We start from the raw sequence: 17,374 nt of genomic DNA on the forward strand, positions 1-17,374 counted from the left end.
TTCTTTAATAAGGGTCATAGTTGCATTTATTGTACAGTTGATTAATTTTTCAGCGTTCTGTAATGTTTATATCAATTGGTCTACACCTTTTTACTTAGTGGACAGTGTAAGTTAATAAATATCAATATAAAAACCTCATACAGTTCAAACCATAACAATACGTTTGTATTTCAAAATAGTATTTAACTTACTGCATTAAAGATATTGATGTTATTAATGGTACTTTAATGAGTAATCCTTTGACTGTGAAGCACTGTAGCAAGCTCTTTTCCTTCCATAATAGTTATTCTACATATTTATTTAATAAAAATAGCAGAGGTTCACAAAACGCTTTTAATGAGAGGGGGACTTTGATAGTGAAGTTGTGGTTGGCAGTTACTGGGATGGTGCAGAGGTCCTCCTATGTTACTCACTTTTCAAGTCTGTAAACGTGCTGTAAAGTCTAAAATTCATTTTAGGTTTTAGCCTGACTCTAAATCTCCCTCCTCCCCAAATAAAGAGCGTTTAAGCTTTTTATTAAACTGTGAAACCAAATTTTGCTTTCTGTTTACTTATGTGTGTGTTACCTCTGGGGACCTATGTTTTTTCCACGTGCTTGGCCGTTTCCTGGCTGTCTCCTTCTCGGGCTCTGTCGGTGACCATCAGCTGTTTGCAGGGCTTCTTGTCTGAAGGCTGGTAGGAAGCAAAAGGTTACATTGGGATGTGCCCAGTCTGCTCTGTAATGAAAATGTAGGAAACGGGTGTGAAAAAGGAGTAAGGAGAATGCTTTGAGAAGATCACAGCTAAGACTGGGCAGGTGCCTGATGAATTTCCTGGTAGAAGATGCTGTCTCCCTTCGAGCGGTGGGTCCCAGGTTTGGTGTGTTCCTGCAGGGCGGGGGGCCAGGTGCAAGAGTTGGGAGCCCAGCGGGAGATGTTGGCCCCACTGGAGCCACAGAACAGCAGGCTGTTGGCTGTGGCCCCTCCCAAGGGAAGGGGAGGACTCCAGTTGGCCACTTCCTTGGATGTATCTGCTCCTGCTGGTGATGCACTGATGCTGGCAAAGCTTGTGGTTTGATTTGTTGTAAAGGGGTAGAATTCAGCTGCCTTGGATACTGTACCTACTCACTTGGGTGTCTGCAGGAGGAGTTGATACAGTTGACTGATCCAATGGGGAGCTAATCACGGGAGGAGGAAATTGTTTTGTTTTCATATTTGCTGGCTGCTGGTTCATTTGAGTGCTAGAAGGGAGCACGAACTTCCCCCTGTATTTGGAGAGTGGGAAGGAAGACTACTGCTTTCAGCAGCCCACAGTGTCAGAAAAGCATGTTCTGAGATGGCTCTTTCTCACTTAATCAGCAGACTTGTTGCATGAACTAAAGAGCAAATAATTATGAAAATTGAATAAAGAGCAGGCCAGGGAATAAAAATGGTAGTGTGATGGCATAATATCGACAGCCACCGTAATGGTGCTTTTTCATTTTCTCAAAGATGAATAGAAAGAGAGATGTTTTGACAGAAGTGGTGTGGAGGGGAGTGTAAGAGCTGGAAGTATAGAAGAAAAAAAATTGTGAAGAAAGAGACTGAAAAGATAAGACTGGTATAAATTAGGTCGTTTGGGTTAGTTGTTCAAGTGTTAACTGTTCAGTGGCTTTAGAACCATGGGCTGTTACTGTGTATAGAGACCATGTCTCTGTTGGTAAGCATGGAAGAGTGTAGGTTGATAAGGTCTAGTTCAGGTCTTCTTGTAAAGGAATTACAAGACTCATTTGTTAAGCAAACAGCACAAAAATAACCACACATCTAAAGCTATTAATTGCATTATTGTTCAATTTAGTCTTAATTATGCTATCGTAATGCGATCAAAACAGCTGATACAGTTATAAGGAAATCTTGTTAAAGTACAGTTGTTACAATACAGAAGGCTTCTTGAAGTATGTTTTCTCTATTTCACTCAGGTTACAGAATTGCTTTAAAACTGCTTGGTAGCTGAAATTAGGTTGTGTAGTATTAGTAGAAATAGCACAGGTAGAAATAACAGGCTCTTTCAGGCCTATAGAGAATGTCATGCAGTTGCTCAAAATCTCGCTTAAAAATCCATTTATGAAAATGAATGCAAAAGTAATATGAAGAAGCACACTTACTTGGGGGGAAAAAAACCCCAAACAACCAAACCTTATTTTATAAAACAAAAAGCTTAGACATATTCTAGTCTCTCAAAAAAGGAGTGAGGGCCATAGTGTAGTTGATAACGGCTTTCTCTTAAGGGAAAATATTGGCCGTATTTCTGATCCTTTATTTAAATTTTATCTGACTAGCATTTTAACTGTTGCTGCTGCATAATTGGTTCTGAAGCATCAGCATCTCTCATTCATGGATAAATAAATAATTCAGGGATGAACTTTAGCCACACACTTCAGCATCACAATTTTAGAAGTTCTACTTTTACTGAATTAATAAAGCAAGGCCCTTGATTTTACAGGTGATTAACTGAACATCAGGGAAAAATCAATACATCCCTGAACAGCTGTCCCACATTTCTAAAATCTTTGTCTTACCAAATCATGTCCAAAAATCTTAAAAACGTAACTATTTTTAAACTTTGCATCTCTGCCTTACCAGAAAAATGATAACTACTTTATTGATTTGCCTTATAAGACTTTTAGATAATAGATGCCAAGCAACAGCAAATGGCATGTGTAGGGAACCCACCCCAACCCAGATCCCACCTGCATGAAACGCCTTGCTCTGAGCTTGCTAATAGTCTAATTACTGCATTTCTGCAAGTGTATGAAACACAGGCTTCTGGGACAGATCTTGTGATTCTTTATATTTTCTGTGTGCATATTCTTTTAAAAAAGGCTGCTCACTGAATTATATTAATGTTTGTTTAGCCAATTTTTGCATGTAATAGAAATTGTGAAAAGACAGGTAGCACTTAGCAGCTGCCAGTTGCATATTGTGTGAATTGTGCTGGTGAATTTAATCAACTTTGGCTAGTTCTTAGCATTTGGACAGTATATTTGAGTTAATCATGACCATACCTTAAATTAATTATTCATGCATTAGGGAAAAATAATGTTTAAAAAATTTAAATCTGTTTTTCAGTGAAGACACATCTTTCTTCATAGTGTTTCATGCTTAACTCTTGCTTTTATCAGTCCAATTATTTTAAATAGAAACTCCTCTTACATTTAGAGTTGGCAACATTATGTATGATTAGCATTCCTGGACCTACTTCTGTTGTTCCAGCGGTGTTTTACTTCATTAATGTTTTGTTAGCAGAATTTTAAATGGCAAGGTACAATGAAGGGATACATTATTTCTGCTATTAAAATATATTTTGAAATTCTTCTGCTTGCTTTTGAAAAGTAAATGCTGAGACTAGTCATACTACAGCAGCTGCATTTCTGTCTTTGGAAGGTCATTCAATCAAACATATATGCATTTATTTCAGAAGAGGTGCAGGAATCTTCTGGTGTCTTTATGTATGATAAATATAAATCTAAAGGAAATATGCTACAATATTATTGTAGCTTTAGCAATCTATTATAAAGTTTATTGCACAGAAATAACTAGGTCAACCTCTGGATGACCTGTCTTTTGGAGTTTCTTCGGTTAGCTTTAGGCTAGAGCTCCACCTTGTGATCTTTCAGCAGGATACATTTTCTTTTTATAGTTAATAATTTAATTATGATTTCACAAAGTTGAGGGACTGCGGAAAGTTTTCTCAGAGACTTGAGAGATTTCAGTATCTGGTTGGGAAAATTAAAGCTGAAATTCTGTGAGCATGCAAAACTGAAGAAGAGCTGCTTTTTCTGCTGCGCCTCAGTTTAGATTTAACTTATTAAAATAATCTGCTTATTGGAGCACATTTAATAGATAACATAGACTTTCACTATTTGGAATGGCATGTGCAAGATTCTCACTTTCTCTTTCCAGACTGTACTGTGATGAACTTGGTATATTTCAGAAGTTGTGATAGGATGCTTATGTGGACTGTTTTCCTTTGCCATTGACTTCCCAAACCGGGTGCTTTGAATGAATCATCGAGTACGTGGGTGAAGAAGATACGGCTGGCAGTAGTTTCAAATTTCCAACATGCTTTTACTGAGATAAAGGGTAATGGGGAATGACCAATGCCAGTTTTTTCCCCATACCAAAACAAGAGAACATCAAATAAAATTGGAAACTGATTAATTCAAAGCAAAGAACGTGCCCCTTTATAGTGTGAAGTTTGTCTGTGGGAGTTCTTGTGTGGAATGCCATTGCTGCATTATTGAATATTGAGTTCAAAAAGTAATTGGAAATATTGATGTAAAAAAATATTGATGAGGGTTTATAGAATACAGGGACAGCCTCTCTGGCTGAAAAAAACTTGACTTATTTTTGGGTACTGGGAAGGTAATCAGGGAAAAAACATCGCTAATAAGAACAAAGCAGATGTGTTCTTCCTTGGGCAGCTTCTGTTGGCCACTGCTGGAGGGGGCACGCTGGGCTAGGTGACCCTGCTGGTTAAGGATCAAAAGTCTGTGTCATATTCTGGATGTGTGTAAAGTATCATTTACTGGGACAAATGCAGGGGGTTTTTTTGATCATTGCTGGAGTTTGAACTTGACACTGGAGATCCCTTATAGTCTTGCCTCATAGATTCTTGCATGGCATTCATCTGTTGCTACTGTTTTCCATAACACCAGTGTATAGTTGCACTCATAAGGGCCAAATTTCTTTTTCCTTCAAGATAAACAATTCTTGAAATGTAAATCTTAGCAGCTTAATGCTTCAGTATCTAGCAAGAGCTTGATATTTCTTTCCCATTTGATGAGGTGATTCTGACCAAACAACGCCGTGTTTTCTTTCATGTTTTGTTGTTTGTACTAAGAGGAACGGTTCTTACAAGGAGTTCAAGTTGGTATAAACTGCAGCCAGCTAGTTCTGGCAAGTGATCTATTTGACTTGCTTGATGTAGAGAGTATATAATCATTAACCCATCATTTTTTATAGGTTTTTTACTTCTTTTTATCTTTTAAAATATTTATGTGATTTTTAAGAAACGTTATGGAGGCTTTTTGCAAAATCTGTTAGGACAATAGATTTACTGTTCATAAAGGGAGGAAAAACTTTGTTAATTCTGTGAACAAGTGGTTAACTTGCTTTGTTTCTCAGTACTTTCAAATTTTATGGAATAGGAAATTTTAGTATCATAATTGGGGAATATTAATGAGCATAATACAAAATTAGCATGTAAGCATCCTGATTGTCACTTCAGTAGACGTGTTGCTTCTCAACATTGAAAAATGTAAACTAGGAAAAGTCAAATAGCGACATGTTGATAGACAGGTTGAACTTGAAACTGAGCAGTGTGTTTTTTGAAGTTTGCATCACTGGGACTAAATCACAAGCATGCCCTAAAAATGATTTGTATGGCTGGATCTCTTCTTGTCTTTTTTTTTTTTCTTTTTTTTTTTCCTCCCCCCTTTCTGTTTCTACACTTCCCCCCTATTTTTACTCTGGTGCACCTCTGAGCGGGTGCTAGCCTGATGACCAAGGCACTAAAGCGTGCTGTGGTAGTTTTCCAAGTTCAAATTGCTGACAGGAATCAGAGCAAATCCTAAAAAAAAACCAAACCAAAACAAAAAAAAATCACACAAAAAAAATCCAGTCCAAAGCACAGAGCATTTTGATATGTCATCAACTAATCATATAGTTTTACAACCACTACAGAGTATTTTAATACGTCACCAGCTAAGTATATAGTTTTACAACCACTACAGATTATTTTAATACGTCACCAGCTAAGCATATAGTTTTACCCCCAGCCCGGATGGTATAATAGCCCCCTGCCACCAATGAGGGAGTTTTATTCTTCCCTCCCTTGCTCGTGGCTACGCAGTCTGCAGTCTTGTGTTTCCCATGCATTGGCTGCGGGTACCTGCTGTTGAACCAGTTTAACTTGATAATCCAGGGATAAAAAATTCTTGAGGTATATTTTGCCCATTTTATTGGGGAATTAAATCAGGTGATACTGAATGGCAGAGCCTACAAAGAGAAACAGCCAGGGAGGGGATGTCACCCTGTCTGGGACGGATTGTTTGCTAAAGAGAGTGTATAACTGGAGCAGGAGGGGATGACGTGCAGCGTTTGTGTGCCTGCATGGGTTTGGAGAAGGGAGGAATGGGGTGACAAAGGTTGCTGCCATTCTGCAGCAGCAATGTTTTTGAAGCCTTTTATTTTCTACCGCATTCTGGATGGAACATGCTTTAGTAGTTTTAGACTGTCTTGAGATTCACCAGCCTATCTCGAACCTCCTCTCGTTGTGCCACTATTTCTTTCCACTCTGGTTCTCTGCTTTTATGTAACTGTGAAATGTGAAGAAAGAGAACATAATAAGTTCAGGGTTTATGGTTTCTCTCAGCTCTTTAAATTCTGGAAGCTACAGTGGCCCCTAGCATTCAGAATAAGCACTTGCAGGAAAAAAAAAAGTACGGCCTCTATCTACATGCTCGACTGAAAGGCAGTCTCTGAAGCATAGCTACCAGACGTTAAGCAACATGTGCTTAGCATGCCAAAATTAAATCTCTCCCTCAAATACCTAATCACTCCAGCAAGCTGAAGAGTCAGCAGACTTAGACTCTGGAGGTTTTTCTCCTTGCTGTTTTATCTTTAAGATACCCGAACATGGTGCTTTCTTAATTTAACTGGGGCAGACAATTGACGTAGAAAACTTTAGCCTGCATGGTTAAATCTCACATTTGAAGTATGCAGGTCTTCTCCCCCCCCCCCACCTAAATGTAGGAAAAATTAGATAAATAACAACATTTATTAATAGGTGGCAATAGTATAATTAAGTTGAAAAGCAAGTATTTCACAATCGTACATTTTCTTGATAAAATGCTGCGCTGTTTCTGATGTTTTTCTTTATAACATGTGGATAGTATTATCTTCCTTGATATTCTTAGAGTCTTGTCAAATGCTTTAAATGTTAAAACTGTTGTAAGCCTGGTTTATCAACTCTGGAAGACAGGGAGTTGTGAAACTGCTGGCTAGGTTATAAGAACTTGTTATAAGAGCGTATCTTTGTGGAAAATATAATGAAATTTTACAAATTGGAGGTACAAAGTTGGTATGCATAGTGTCCTTAAATGTACACATGCTGTGCTTTAATATTTAACATCAAATCTGGCTTTAGTTTGGTTAACCAGAAATATCCTAGTGTTGGTAAGTCTGGGTTCTGCAGTGCATGCTGTTACAGTTCAAACTTAAATCTAGTATAGATTTAGAAATAAAAGCTATTATTTGCAAGCTGTTAAAGAAAACCATTCTGATTTGGTCATCCTATGCAGAAAGTGTTTTTTGCCAAATGTTTTTGTATTATATTTTACCATGATACTTTTAAGATTCATGGGGGTACTTTGTAGTAAGATCATGGGAGGAGTCAAAAATATGAAATCCCTAAACAGGAAAAAGCTCGGTTGGAAAGAGAGGGTGGTGTGATCTAAATTTTCTGTGTTTCCAACTTTTTTTACCTGTTCAGATGTGGAAAAATTTTCATTGTATTTACATTTCTTTATTTATTTTATTATAGAAGTTGTCCACTACAAAGGAAGAAAGAAAAGTAAGCTTGTACTTCAGACTGCTTTTTGGATATCTTTCTAATACAGTGGTGTTCCAGAAGATGATAAAGAAATGATAGCAGCTCCAGAAATACCAACTGATTTTACTCTCCTTCAGTAAGTGTTTTAAGAATTTGTAGTTTCATTTTTAAATGTACTGGCTCTTTTTAGCGCTAATGCATCTGGTTGGCTTTCTCTTGGAAAGAAGGAAACAAAATGAGGGAATAGGATTCTAGATTTTTTCCTACTAAGGTGCTGCAGCATTTTCTCATTTTTTTTTCTTGAGTATTCATCAGTAATTGAAATAAGTATTTTAAAACTGCTTAATTATTTTAAATCAATTTTTAAACTTTGTGAGTAGGAAGCCATGGTAACAGACACTTTTTTTTTGTTCATGGTGTACTTCTTGGGTTTTTGTCTTTCAAAATGAAATGTTTGATTAAGAAAGCCTTTGATTAGGAATACCAAAAAGTTTCCTTCATTAAAGCCTCTTTGTATAGAAAGAGAGGAAGTGGTTGAGGTATTTGCCCTTAATAACTGGGGCAGGTTGCCTAATATGTAAAAACACCTAATGAGAAATGCTTTGGTTAAAGCCAAAATCTTAGCTTCCCTCAGGCATCAGTTCCTTGATGTTTTTGACATCATTTTATTAGCTTGCTGGTACTCCTACAGTTTTTAAGAAATAGACATTTGAATTTTGGGTATAGATCACATGAAATAAAATGGTTGTTTTAAGCAGACAAAAAGAATCCAGGTCCTCACCTTGTAATTGTCAAGAAATTGGCATGAATGCATTTCAACAGAGTGTTGAAATGGATTAAGTTGGTATAAAATCTAAAAAGATACAAATACCTGATTTTGTATCATTGAGGTTGCTTGTGTGGGTTTTTTTCCTTTTAATGAGAAATAAATATAAATTGGAAGATGATTTACTATGAAATACTATTTTTACAGCTGTCTGTAATGATTTTTTTTTTTTGGTACAGTACATTGTTTAGTGAAATGTTTGGAATTTGTGTTCTATTCTTTCCTGTGATAATAAGAACACCTAGGAAGTTACAAAAAATAAATATTTCCCTCCTTTCCTCCTCCTTTCCTTCTCCTTTCTTTCCTTCCCTCCCCCAAGGTTGGAGACTTTTCCAGTCCATATCAGAGTACATAGTCAGCAGAAACAGAAAACACAAAACACACGTTAAAAGGCAGAAAGCTCCTTTCTGACACTTGAAATAGTTAGAGATCTTAAGCTTCTGCGTTGTTTTAGAATGTTATACATAAGTACATAGGAACAGGTCTCCTGTGCACCCTGCTCATCTTTCTGATTGTGTCATTAACTGACTCAGGAAGTGTGTATCAGAAGTTTGTGATCGCATACATGCTGCATGTATGTGTTAAAACAAGATCTAGTAGCATCGTTTAAGTTGTATTCTGCAGGATATGTAGAAATAGAGAATATATAAGTTAAGCATTCTTTATTAATAATTCATGTGATTTCACACACACCCCCCATCCCCATCAGTAAGCCTAAACAGAACTACAGGTTATCATCTTGATGGAGAAATCTTACCTAAAATTTTTCTATACCTTTCAACATAAGTACATACCTCTAAACTACCACTTTGGTTCTGAGGGAAGGTAAAGTGTTGGTTTCTTTTTTTGCTGTTTGGTTTTTTCCCCTCTCTCTTGTTTTTGTTTAAGTATTTGTGGCAGATATGTATAGTGCTCTTTGCTTTTTGAGATGATGTAATGCTTATCATCTGCCAAAAGCAAGGTTCCCAACCTGTTGCTATTTTCTGCCCACCTTCACATCTTTTAACGTTACCGGATGGCTTTCTTCACAGGTGAATTTTTTGGAGGAGTCAGGGTAGGGTGTGAGTGTGAGGATGCACTCTGGTGTGTTCCTCCACAGTAGACTGGAACAGAAGAAGATGGCAGTTTCACTGTTAGAGTTGAGCTACTGGACTGAGAGCATAATGTGACTTTGTGTAGTATATTTAAGAATGTTTCTGATGAAATGCGTAAATGGTTTGTCTTTCTATCCTTGCAGGGAGTCTGAAACACACTTCTCTTCCGATACAGACTTTGAGGATATTGAAGGAAAAAACCAAAAACAAGGCAAAGGAAAAGTATGTTGGGTTTGTAGGGATACTTTACTGTTACAACTTGAAGAGTTCAGCATTTGCTTTGAAGCTGAATGAGCTAGAAATATTTTCTGAAATGCGAGTATTGTGTGAAGAGAGTTCAAGTTTGTATTTGCATTGAAATGCTTCGTCTTGTGTATTTGCATGGTATTTCCTTAGCACTATAAAGACGTAAGGGAGGTGGGGGAGAAAAAGATTAGCTGTGATTTGATTAGCCTCTCTGGATGTGTTCCATCCTAGACTTAAATTTGGTGCTAATACAGTCTCTTCTGGTTGCTGTCATTAATTTTGTCTCTCTTCTAATTTGAAAAGTAAACAGAAACCAATAATTCAATTAAAAGGGGTTTTTTATAGGTCGCAGACAAGAGGTTACACTACCTGAGTGGAGAGGTCTAAACCCAGTTAATAGCCCTTCTGTCCCCTCATAGGACAAATGTCCCTGCCACCCCCTCCCCAGGTGGCTCCTGCCCTCTCACTGGCATGGTGCTGCCCACACGCAGCCACAGTTTTGTACCAGTACAGAGTGCCCAGCTAGTGAGAGATGGTCATAAATAGCTTTATACAACAGTAATTTAATTTTTCTTAAAATTTTTTTTCATTCTTCTGTAAGTCATACGTGATTTTGGGAATCAAATACAAAGACACCTGTCTGCTCTTCCTCACCCCCACTTGCCACCATGTGCTCAAATTAAAAAACAAAAGGTTAATGAATTGCAGAGGAGACTTTGTGACGTGTGAAGGGAATTGCCATAGCTGTTTTAAATAAAATCTGTATCATCTGTTTTACAGTTTAAATACGAGAAACACCTTTGTGTCATATGCTGTCACTAATCACATTTTTACTTGCTGGAAGATTTTAAATGAGGGAAGGAGGAAATGGAACCTGTAGAATTCTTGTTGGTCTTTGCATCAGTTAGGATCAGCTGTTATTGTCAACTTTGGGTTTTAAATCTGGTTCCTGAAAACAGAAGGCCTTTTGTTTTCTTGTCATGGTATGAATAATAATTTGGATTTTTTTAATTACTACATCATACACAATTAAAAGTTCTTGTGTGTGTGTGTAATTGCAGACCTGTAAGAAAGGAAAAAAAGGACCAGCAGAGAAGGGGAAAAGTGGAAACGGAGGAGGGAAACCTGGTGGTCCAAATCGGATGAATGGACATCACCAACAGAATGGTGTGGAAAACATGATGCTGTTTGAAGTAGTTAAAATGGGCAAGAGTGCTATGCAGGTAAGACTTGGCATATATCTGTGACTTGAATGATTATACCATTTAAATATAGTGATATTTTCTTGTATATACACTGTAATAAAATGAAGCCTAAACTTTTCCTTCAATTTGCAGTTTTTTATATATTTTTATATATTTTTTTTTATAGTTCATAGTAAAGTGTAGATTAAGATTTTTTTTTTTAAAAAAAGCGTTTTTGCATTGTTAAGCTTTGAATTTTAACAAGCTGATTTTTCCTTTCAATATGTTGGGTATAAATAATCACATACATAATGAAGAAATTCAAACTATGATTAAAAGTGACTTTTCAGTATCCTGAATGAAGAAAGGTTATTTTTTTTTTTATCACATGACTTTTAAGTTCTTTTTGTGTGGCTGTAACTAAATACAACTCTGGTTTATGCCTAGAGTTGTCATAGAAGTTAACAAGAAATCTGTGGTTTGTAAACGCTCCCAGAGTTTAGATTATCTGAATTAAATTCAGATAAAATCAGTAAAGCATTAGCTTAACTCTGTGAATCTCACAGTGGGGAGAGGGTTAAAGTGGAAGGCTGTCAGCCACCAAGCCTTCCTGCTGACTCACTCATGTGACTCCTCAGCAGCCTGGAGGAAGGACTATCTTTGGGATTGAAAATCTAGAGTTTCCAGCTTCTGTGATCCGCATGCGGGAAGCTGGGTCTGTGTGCTGTCCTCTCAAAATTTGCAGGCTCCTGCATTATTGCTGGGAACCTTAAAGCCTGAATTCCTTGGTAGAAAAGTAGTTCAGACTTCTAGAAAAGAATAGACTACTTTGATGTATTTGCACAGAGAAATTCTGATACTTCCGTCATTTGTTTTTGGGTGGTGTATCAAAGCAGGTGGAAAAACATTACTTTTCTAACTGTTGCTGTGTGTGCTACATTTTGAAACAGTTATCAGTGGTTGTATCTTCACAACATTTTAACTGTTTAAAAGTCAAACACTTCTGCTTTCCAAGGGCAAAATGTGCTTTGACAGGCCTGATTAGTCTGTTGAATTAGGGAATTAATGCTCTGCTAACAAACAGAATCTTCGTCAATATTTTTTTGTCAAAAATATGAAAAAAATTCTCAAAGTATTTCTAAAGTAAAGTCCAGTGTAAATAGTTTCCTCTGTAGCCCTCAGCACTTGCTTATCTGAAAAGACTGATAGCTTTAATTTTATTTTATCTTAAATTATGTTCTATGCATTCTTCATAGTTTATTCTCTGTTCTGCGGCAAAAAACAGGTGGCTCATCAACTCAGAGAAAATGTTTTGAGAAACTGCTGTTTTGCCGGAGGTTCTTTAAATTAATTCTGAGAACAAGGCTGCTTAACTGAAATATTTGTCTTGTTCCTAGCATGATTCTGTTATTGCACACTGACCTTCTCTATAAGCCTAATTTAAGACGTTTCCTGCATTATTTAGTCCCTCCCCACAGGTCAATCAAATCAGTACTAGTTTGTAGCTTCTGCTCCTACTGAATAGGTAGGACAGTTTCACTTTTGAGATTTTCATTCTTTGTGTCTTGTTGATGAAAGTTGTGCATCGTACTACAAACAATCTCAAATTTAGGGAAGGATTTACGTGTGTCTTTGTTTAGAAATTTTTCTGCATGGCATTGTGTTTTATTTGTCTTCAGAGCATTATTGCCTGTGAGAGCAAGCACTGAGTACAGACAGGAAGCATCAGAGATGCTGAGTAGTCCAGTTGTCTTTCAGAAGTTCTGAACTATTTCATAATATCTTTTTATTTTAAATTACTCTAGAATTTTAGGCAGGGTATCAACATATTAAAAAACTCAAAACTTGATACTAAAGTAAGTCTCTTTTGCCTGTGTTAATAAATTAATTGTATGAAGAATGTTTTTGACTTCTGCAGTAGGCAGCTTGTATTATACACATGGATGGTTTAAAAGTCATTGCATGTAAATTTTTTTTTTCTCAAAACAATTAATCACAGGTTTCCTATTGATTTACTTCCCTTTAAGGTTTTTGAGTAAAATGCTCTTGTTCCTATTCCATTTAGTGAATACAGAGCAATTAATGTCCATGCAGCTCAGGGCAGTGCTGTTCATCCTGTAACAGCTAATGCGCATGGAGCGCAGTTCATCAAAGTGGCAACATTTTTGAAGAGTATAGTGAGTTTTAGCCGTTGTAACTGAACACCTAAATAAGTATCTTTAGACAAGTATCACTAGTTCATGAAACAACAGGAAAAAAAAAAAGGGAAAATTTGCTTCCATAAAATATATCAATTATTTTTGCATTCTCCCTCAAAAAAGTTACTGTAGGACTGTATGGTGTTCCTGAGCTTTATGTTTAGATGTCAGTTCCATACTTCTATATGTTCATAGAATAAAATTATTTTTTTTTCTTTTAAAGTGATAATGATGGCATTTAAGGATCATTTCAAACATTTCATTCTGTATTAGTCAAAAAAAACACAGAGTCCAGGTTATTTATGGAAGGAACAAGAATCACTTGCTGGAAAGCAGTTAAATAACAGTCTTCAATTTATGAAAACTAAAAAGTGCCTTTATATTTGTTTCTTTTCAGTCTGTAGTGGATGACTGGATAGAGTCATACAAACATGACAGAGATATAGCACTTCTTGATCTCATTAACTTCTTTATTCAGTGTTCAGGCTGCAAAGGTAAGATACTGAATGTTTACTCATCCATTTAATAATATTATAGTATAATTGCCATTATTTGCTCTTATACTACATATGCTGTAGGACTGCTCTGTCCCTGCAGTTAGTTTACATTATCAGGGATAGTATTTCTGAAGGTGGGAGCAGGAGGTTTAGAAATATTATACTATATTTTAAAATGTAGATTTAACCTTTTGTATTCATACCAGAGAGAATGGAGTACCGGTACTTAACACTTACTAAATCTTCCTCAGTTCCTGCTGTTATTTCAGAAAACCATTATCTCTTTTCTAACGTTGATAGTTTAGCTTGTTCAGTCTTGGAATTCTAGTTTGAAATTATCTACTTCTTATTGAGTGTTTTAAGATTGTTTCATAGCCTTGCAAAGATGCTTGATTTAAAAGATACTATGGACAGCTTATGGTAGTCTGTCTACAGTAAGATTGTGTTTCCATATTTTATTTTCTTCTTTATTTGTTGGTTATCTTTCCTCACTTTCACATCCTTTATTCTTGCCCCCCCTCACCTCCTTTTGAAGAGGAGAAGGTAACTTACTTTGCAGTGTCACTGTGCGTGATAGAGTAGGACTGGATGTAATTTGGTCTGCTCAAGTGTTTCTCTCTGTCCGGTTAAACTTTTAAAGTGCATAAATCTCTCGAAAGCCAACAGCATTCCTCAGAGGTTATCCATGCTTTCAAGAGCAGTGACCTTTTGATTATTGCTACCGGATCAAACTACAGAATCTTTTAATGCTTTCTGAGATGATCCTTGTCATGAATTTTGCAGTATAGTTGCAGTAAACTTTAGGAGATCTATTTGTTTTTATATCACCATTTACACTCAATTTGAGTGTAAGACAAATAAAAATTGTGTGAAATCACTGTGTTTATTACAGTGCAGAAGATAATAAGTAGCAATAGAACTGTTCAAAATTGTATTGTACCATTTAGAATCTTGAGTCCTGAAAGGTCACTTCAGATTAGTGTAGACTCTTGGCTGATGAAGAGGTCTGGCACAAGTGTCTTTGACTTCTGAATACGGGTGAATGAGTAAATTCTAGATGTGTTGTGTACAAGCACAGAGACACGTTTTTAAAACAGAAAAACAATGAAAACCATATATTATACATATAAAAGAAAAGTGTTGGTGCCAAGCGGTTGTTATACATGGATGCTAAAATGAAAACGTGCAATTTCTTGAAAAATACATGTATAATATGTAGGTTAGCTGAAAAATGATCATTCTTACATTGTAGCAGTAAGCATGTCATTTGCAATCTACCTCATATTAAAATTGCTAATAATCTAATATCTAAATTGTAGGAGTTGTAACAGCAGAGATGTTCCGACATATGCAGAATTCTGAAATAATCCGAAAAATGACTGAAGAATTTGATGAGGTAATTTCATAAAGTGCTGATAATGTATTTATATTAATTTTTTCACCTGTTTTAATCTTACTAGATCATGTTGCTGCAGGCTTCTTTCAAGGGTAAGGTCAGATGCAAAAATGACAGGACTTTTATGAATTAAAATCTTGAACTCTATTTCACTGAACTTGTAAGATTAGGAAGTACAGCTCTGCATGTATATAACTTGCTTTATTAATGGTGTAAGAAATCAGTGTTGAGTTTCAGTTTTTGAATAGTGGGAACTTCTACTACTGTGGGGCTGTGTGGGATGCCTCCCCGTTCCTGCTGTGTATGTAAGGCCTTTATGTCGTCTTTAACTTTTAAAATGGTTGCTAAATGAATAATTAATTTCTATGCATTCATTAATCTATGAATCATGGGGATTTTAATTTGATTACTGTTGAAGACTAATGCTTTGCCTTTCATGGGGATTATAACATTTTTCCCTTTAAACTGTCACTTTCTGTTCCACTGAGTGTTGTGGTAAATGAGATGCATTAGGTGTTTTGGTGGTTGGTTTGGGTTTTTTTGGGGGTTTATTTTTGAGTGATACTCCTTCTACCCTGTGTTCCAAAGAACATAAAGGTAGTTTTACAACCTCCTCCCAAAATTTGTCTAATTTGGAAATAATTTCCCTGCCTTGCCTCCCCTCCTCTCTCCCTATTAAAATCCAAACATCGGTAACTTTAACAGAGAGGAAAATGTAGTATGTTTTTGTTTAAGAGGATTTTTAGTATTCCTTAGAGCTATCTCAATGCATAAATAGATTTGATTACTCTAAGGCAATGTTGTATGGAATTTGTAAAGCTTCAGCTGGGACTGTTTGTTATGGGTGTTTTTATCACTGTTATACACAGCCTTTTTTCTAACAGAATTCTGATGAACAACTCTCAGATTTCTAATCCCTTTTCGTGGTTACTTCCTTCATTTTTGGCCAGTAATGTTTAGTCTCTTAAAGAAGCTGTTCACAGAAGCACGGATACAATGATTGCCAATTGATTTCCTCCCCCACCCCGTCATTTTACCATTGATTGTAAAGGTCCTCAGATTAGGAGAGGAACATACATTTGTTATTTTCAAGGCGTTATAGTAGGTTGTTTTATGACTTCAGGAGTTTTCAGTCTGATATGTAAGCATCTCCCTGTAAACTTTACTGTGGTCCTGAACTGAGTGTTCCTAAACATGTCAGCTAACTCTTCCTGTGAAGATTCTTTTGTTCTAGTGTAACCTGAAGGAGATTTGCAAGGGATATGATTTATATTTTATTATTTTCTTTCTTTTTTTGGGGGGGGGGGAATAGGACAGAAGGAAGAAATGTTGTACTTATTTTAGTGTATCTGGTTATGTGCAGCTTTTATGGTAGGACTTGTAGAATGTTGTCTCTGCATATAACAAGCCTGAGTTGCAAAGCAGATGCATATTTATGGAATCACGTTTTCCTGATGTATTCTTTTTATAGCATTGGATATTTTGGCTTAAAGTTGACCCATCTCTTTTTAACCTTAATTTTATAAAATGACTTTTAAGACATTTGAAAGAGTTTCCTATTTCCCTTTTTGTTTCTTAATAGGATAGTGGAGATTATCCACTAACTATGGCTGGTCCCCAGTGGAAGAAGTTCAAATCCAGTTTTTGTGAGTTCATTGGAGTACTCGTCCGGCAATGTCAATATAGCATCATATATGATGAGTATATGATGGATACTGTCATTTCACTGCTTACGGGGCTATCAGACTCACAAGTCAGAGCATTTCGGCACACTAGCACACTGGCAGGTCAGTGAATTATATTTATCTGTGTATTGCTTCCATTTTATGCTTTGTGTTGCACAGAAAAGAATTGTTCTGGTTCAACTTCTTGATATTTGACATTCAAGTTGTGTTTCATTGTGTGATACAGTTTTTGTCTAATGCAACTTGGTTTGGTACAGCTTTCTTACCTTGTTGTCTTTGGTTTTTGATTACTGAAAACCACACTATTGTAAAGCATTCTTTACTAGCTGTCTAGTACTTAAATTTGGTGAGCTTTAAATCTAGTAGAAAAAGCAAATAGAAGGAAACTTTTCAGTTGATTCTACAAGTTTGTCCTTGGTCATAATAAGGCATAATAATTATGCTCTGTATTAAGTCAAACAGTAGTATTGTAGATTGGATGCAGTTTTTACCACAAATTTAAATTGTGCTGGATATTGAGGCCGTGGCACAATGTAATTGAAAGAAGCATTTCCATTCTTTGCATTAGAAATATTTTTAAAGAATGCTTCATCAACGATACAGTTACTAAATTTCTCTATGGTTTTAAGTAACTGTTCTTTTTATGGAATTTTTTCTCTTACACACCCCTCACCCC

At 36.2% G+C, this 17,374-nt stretch overlaps 1 protein-coding gene across 3 annotated transcripts in view; it reads left to right on the top strand.

The window, feature by feature from the left end:
- STAG2 (stromal antigen 2) overlaps positions 1 to 17,374 on the top strand; it is a 75,075-nt gene that overhangs the window by 28,126 nt on the left and 29,575 nt on the right. For 2 of the 3 annotated variants that reach the window (XM_014955101.1, XM_014955104.1), the window contains exons 2-7: positions 7,564 to 7,708; positions 9,636 to 9,714; positions 10,800 to 10,961; positions 13,518 to 13,614; positions 14,937 to 15,013; positions 16,596 to 16,800. In XM_014955101.1, coding sequence (XP_014810587.1) covers positions 7,665 to 7,708; positions 9,636 to 9,714; positions 10,800 to 10,961; positions 13,518 to 13,614; positions 14,937 to 15,013; positions 16,596 to 16,800 — 664 coding nt within the window. In that variant the 5' untranslated portion in view covers positions 7,564 to 7,664. Of the gene's footprint in view, positions 1 to 7,561; positions 7,709 to 9,635; positions 9,715 to 10,799; positions 10,962 to 13,517; positions 13,615 to 14,936; positions 15,014 to 16,595; positions 16,801 to 17,374 lie in introns of those variants that run through there. The other variant, XM_014955103.1, reaches the window with a different exon arrangement.

Source organism: Calidris pugnax, unplaced genomic scaffold (genome assembly GCF_001431845.1).
Source record: "Calidris pugnax isolate Ruff unplaced genomic scaffold, ASM143184v1 scaffold38, whole genome shotgun sequence".
Taxonomy (NCBI): domain Eukaryota; kingdom Metazoa; phylum Chordata; class Aves; order Charadriiformes; family Scolopacidae; genus Calidris; species Calidris pugnax.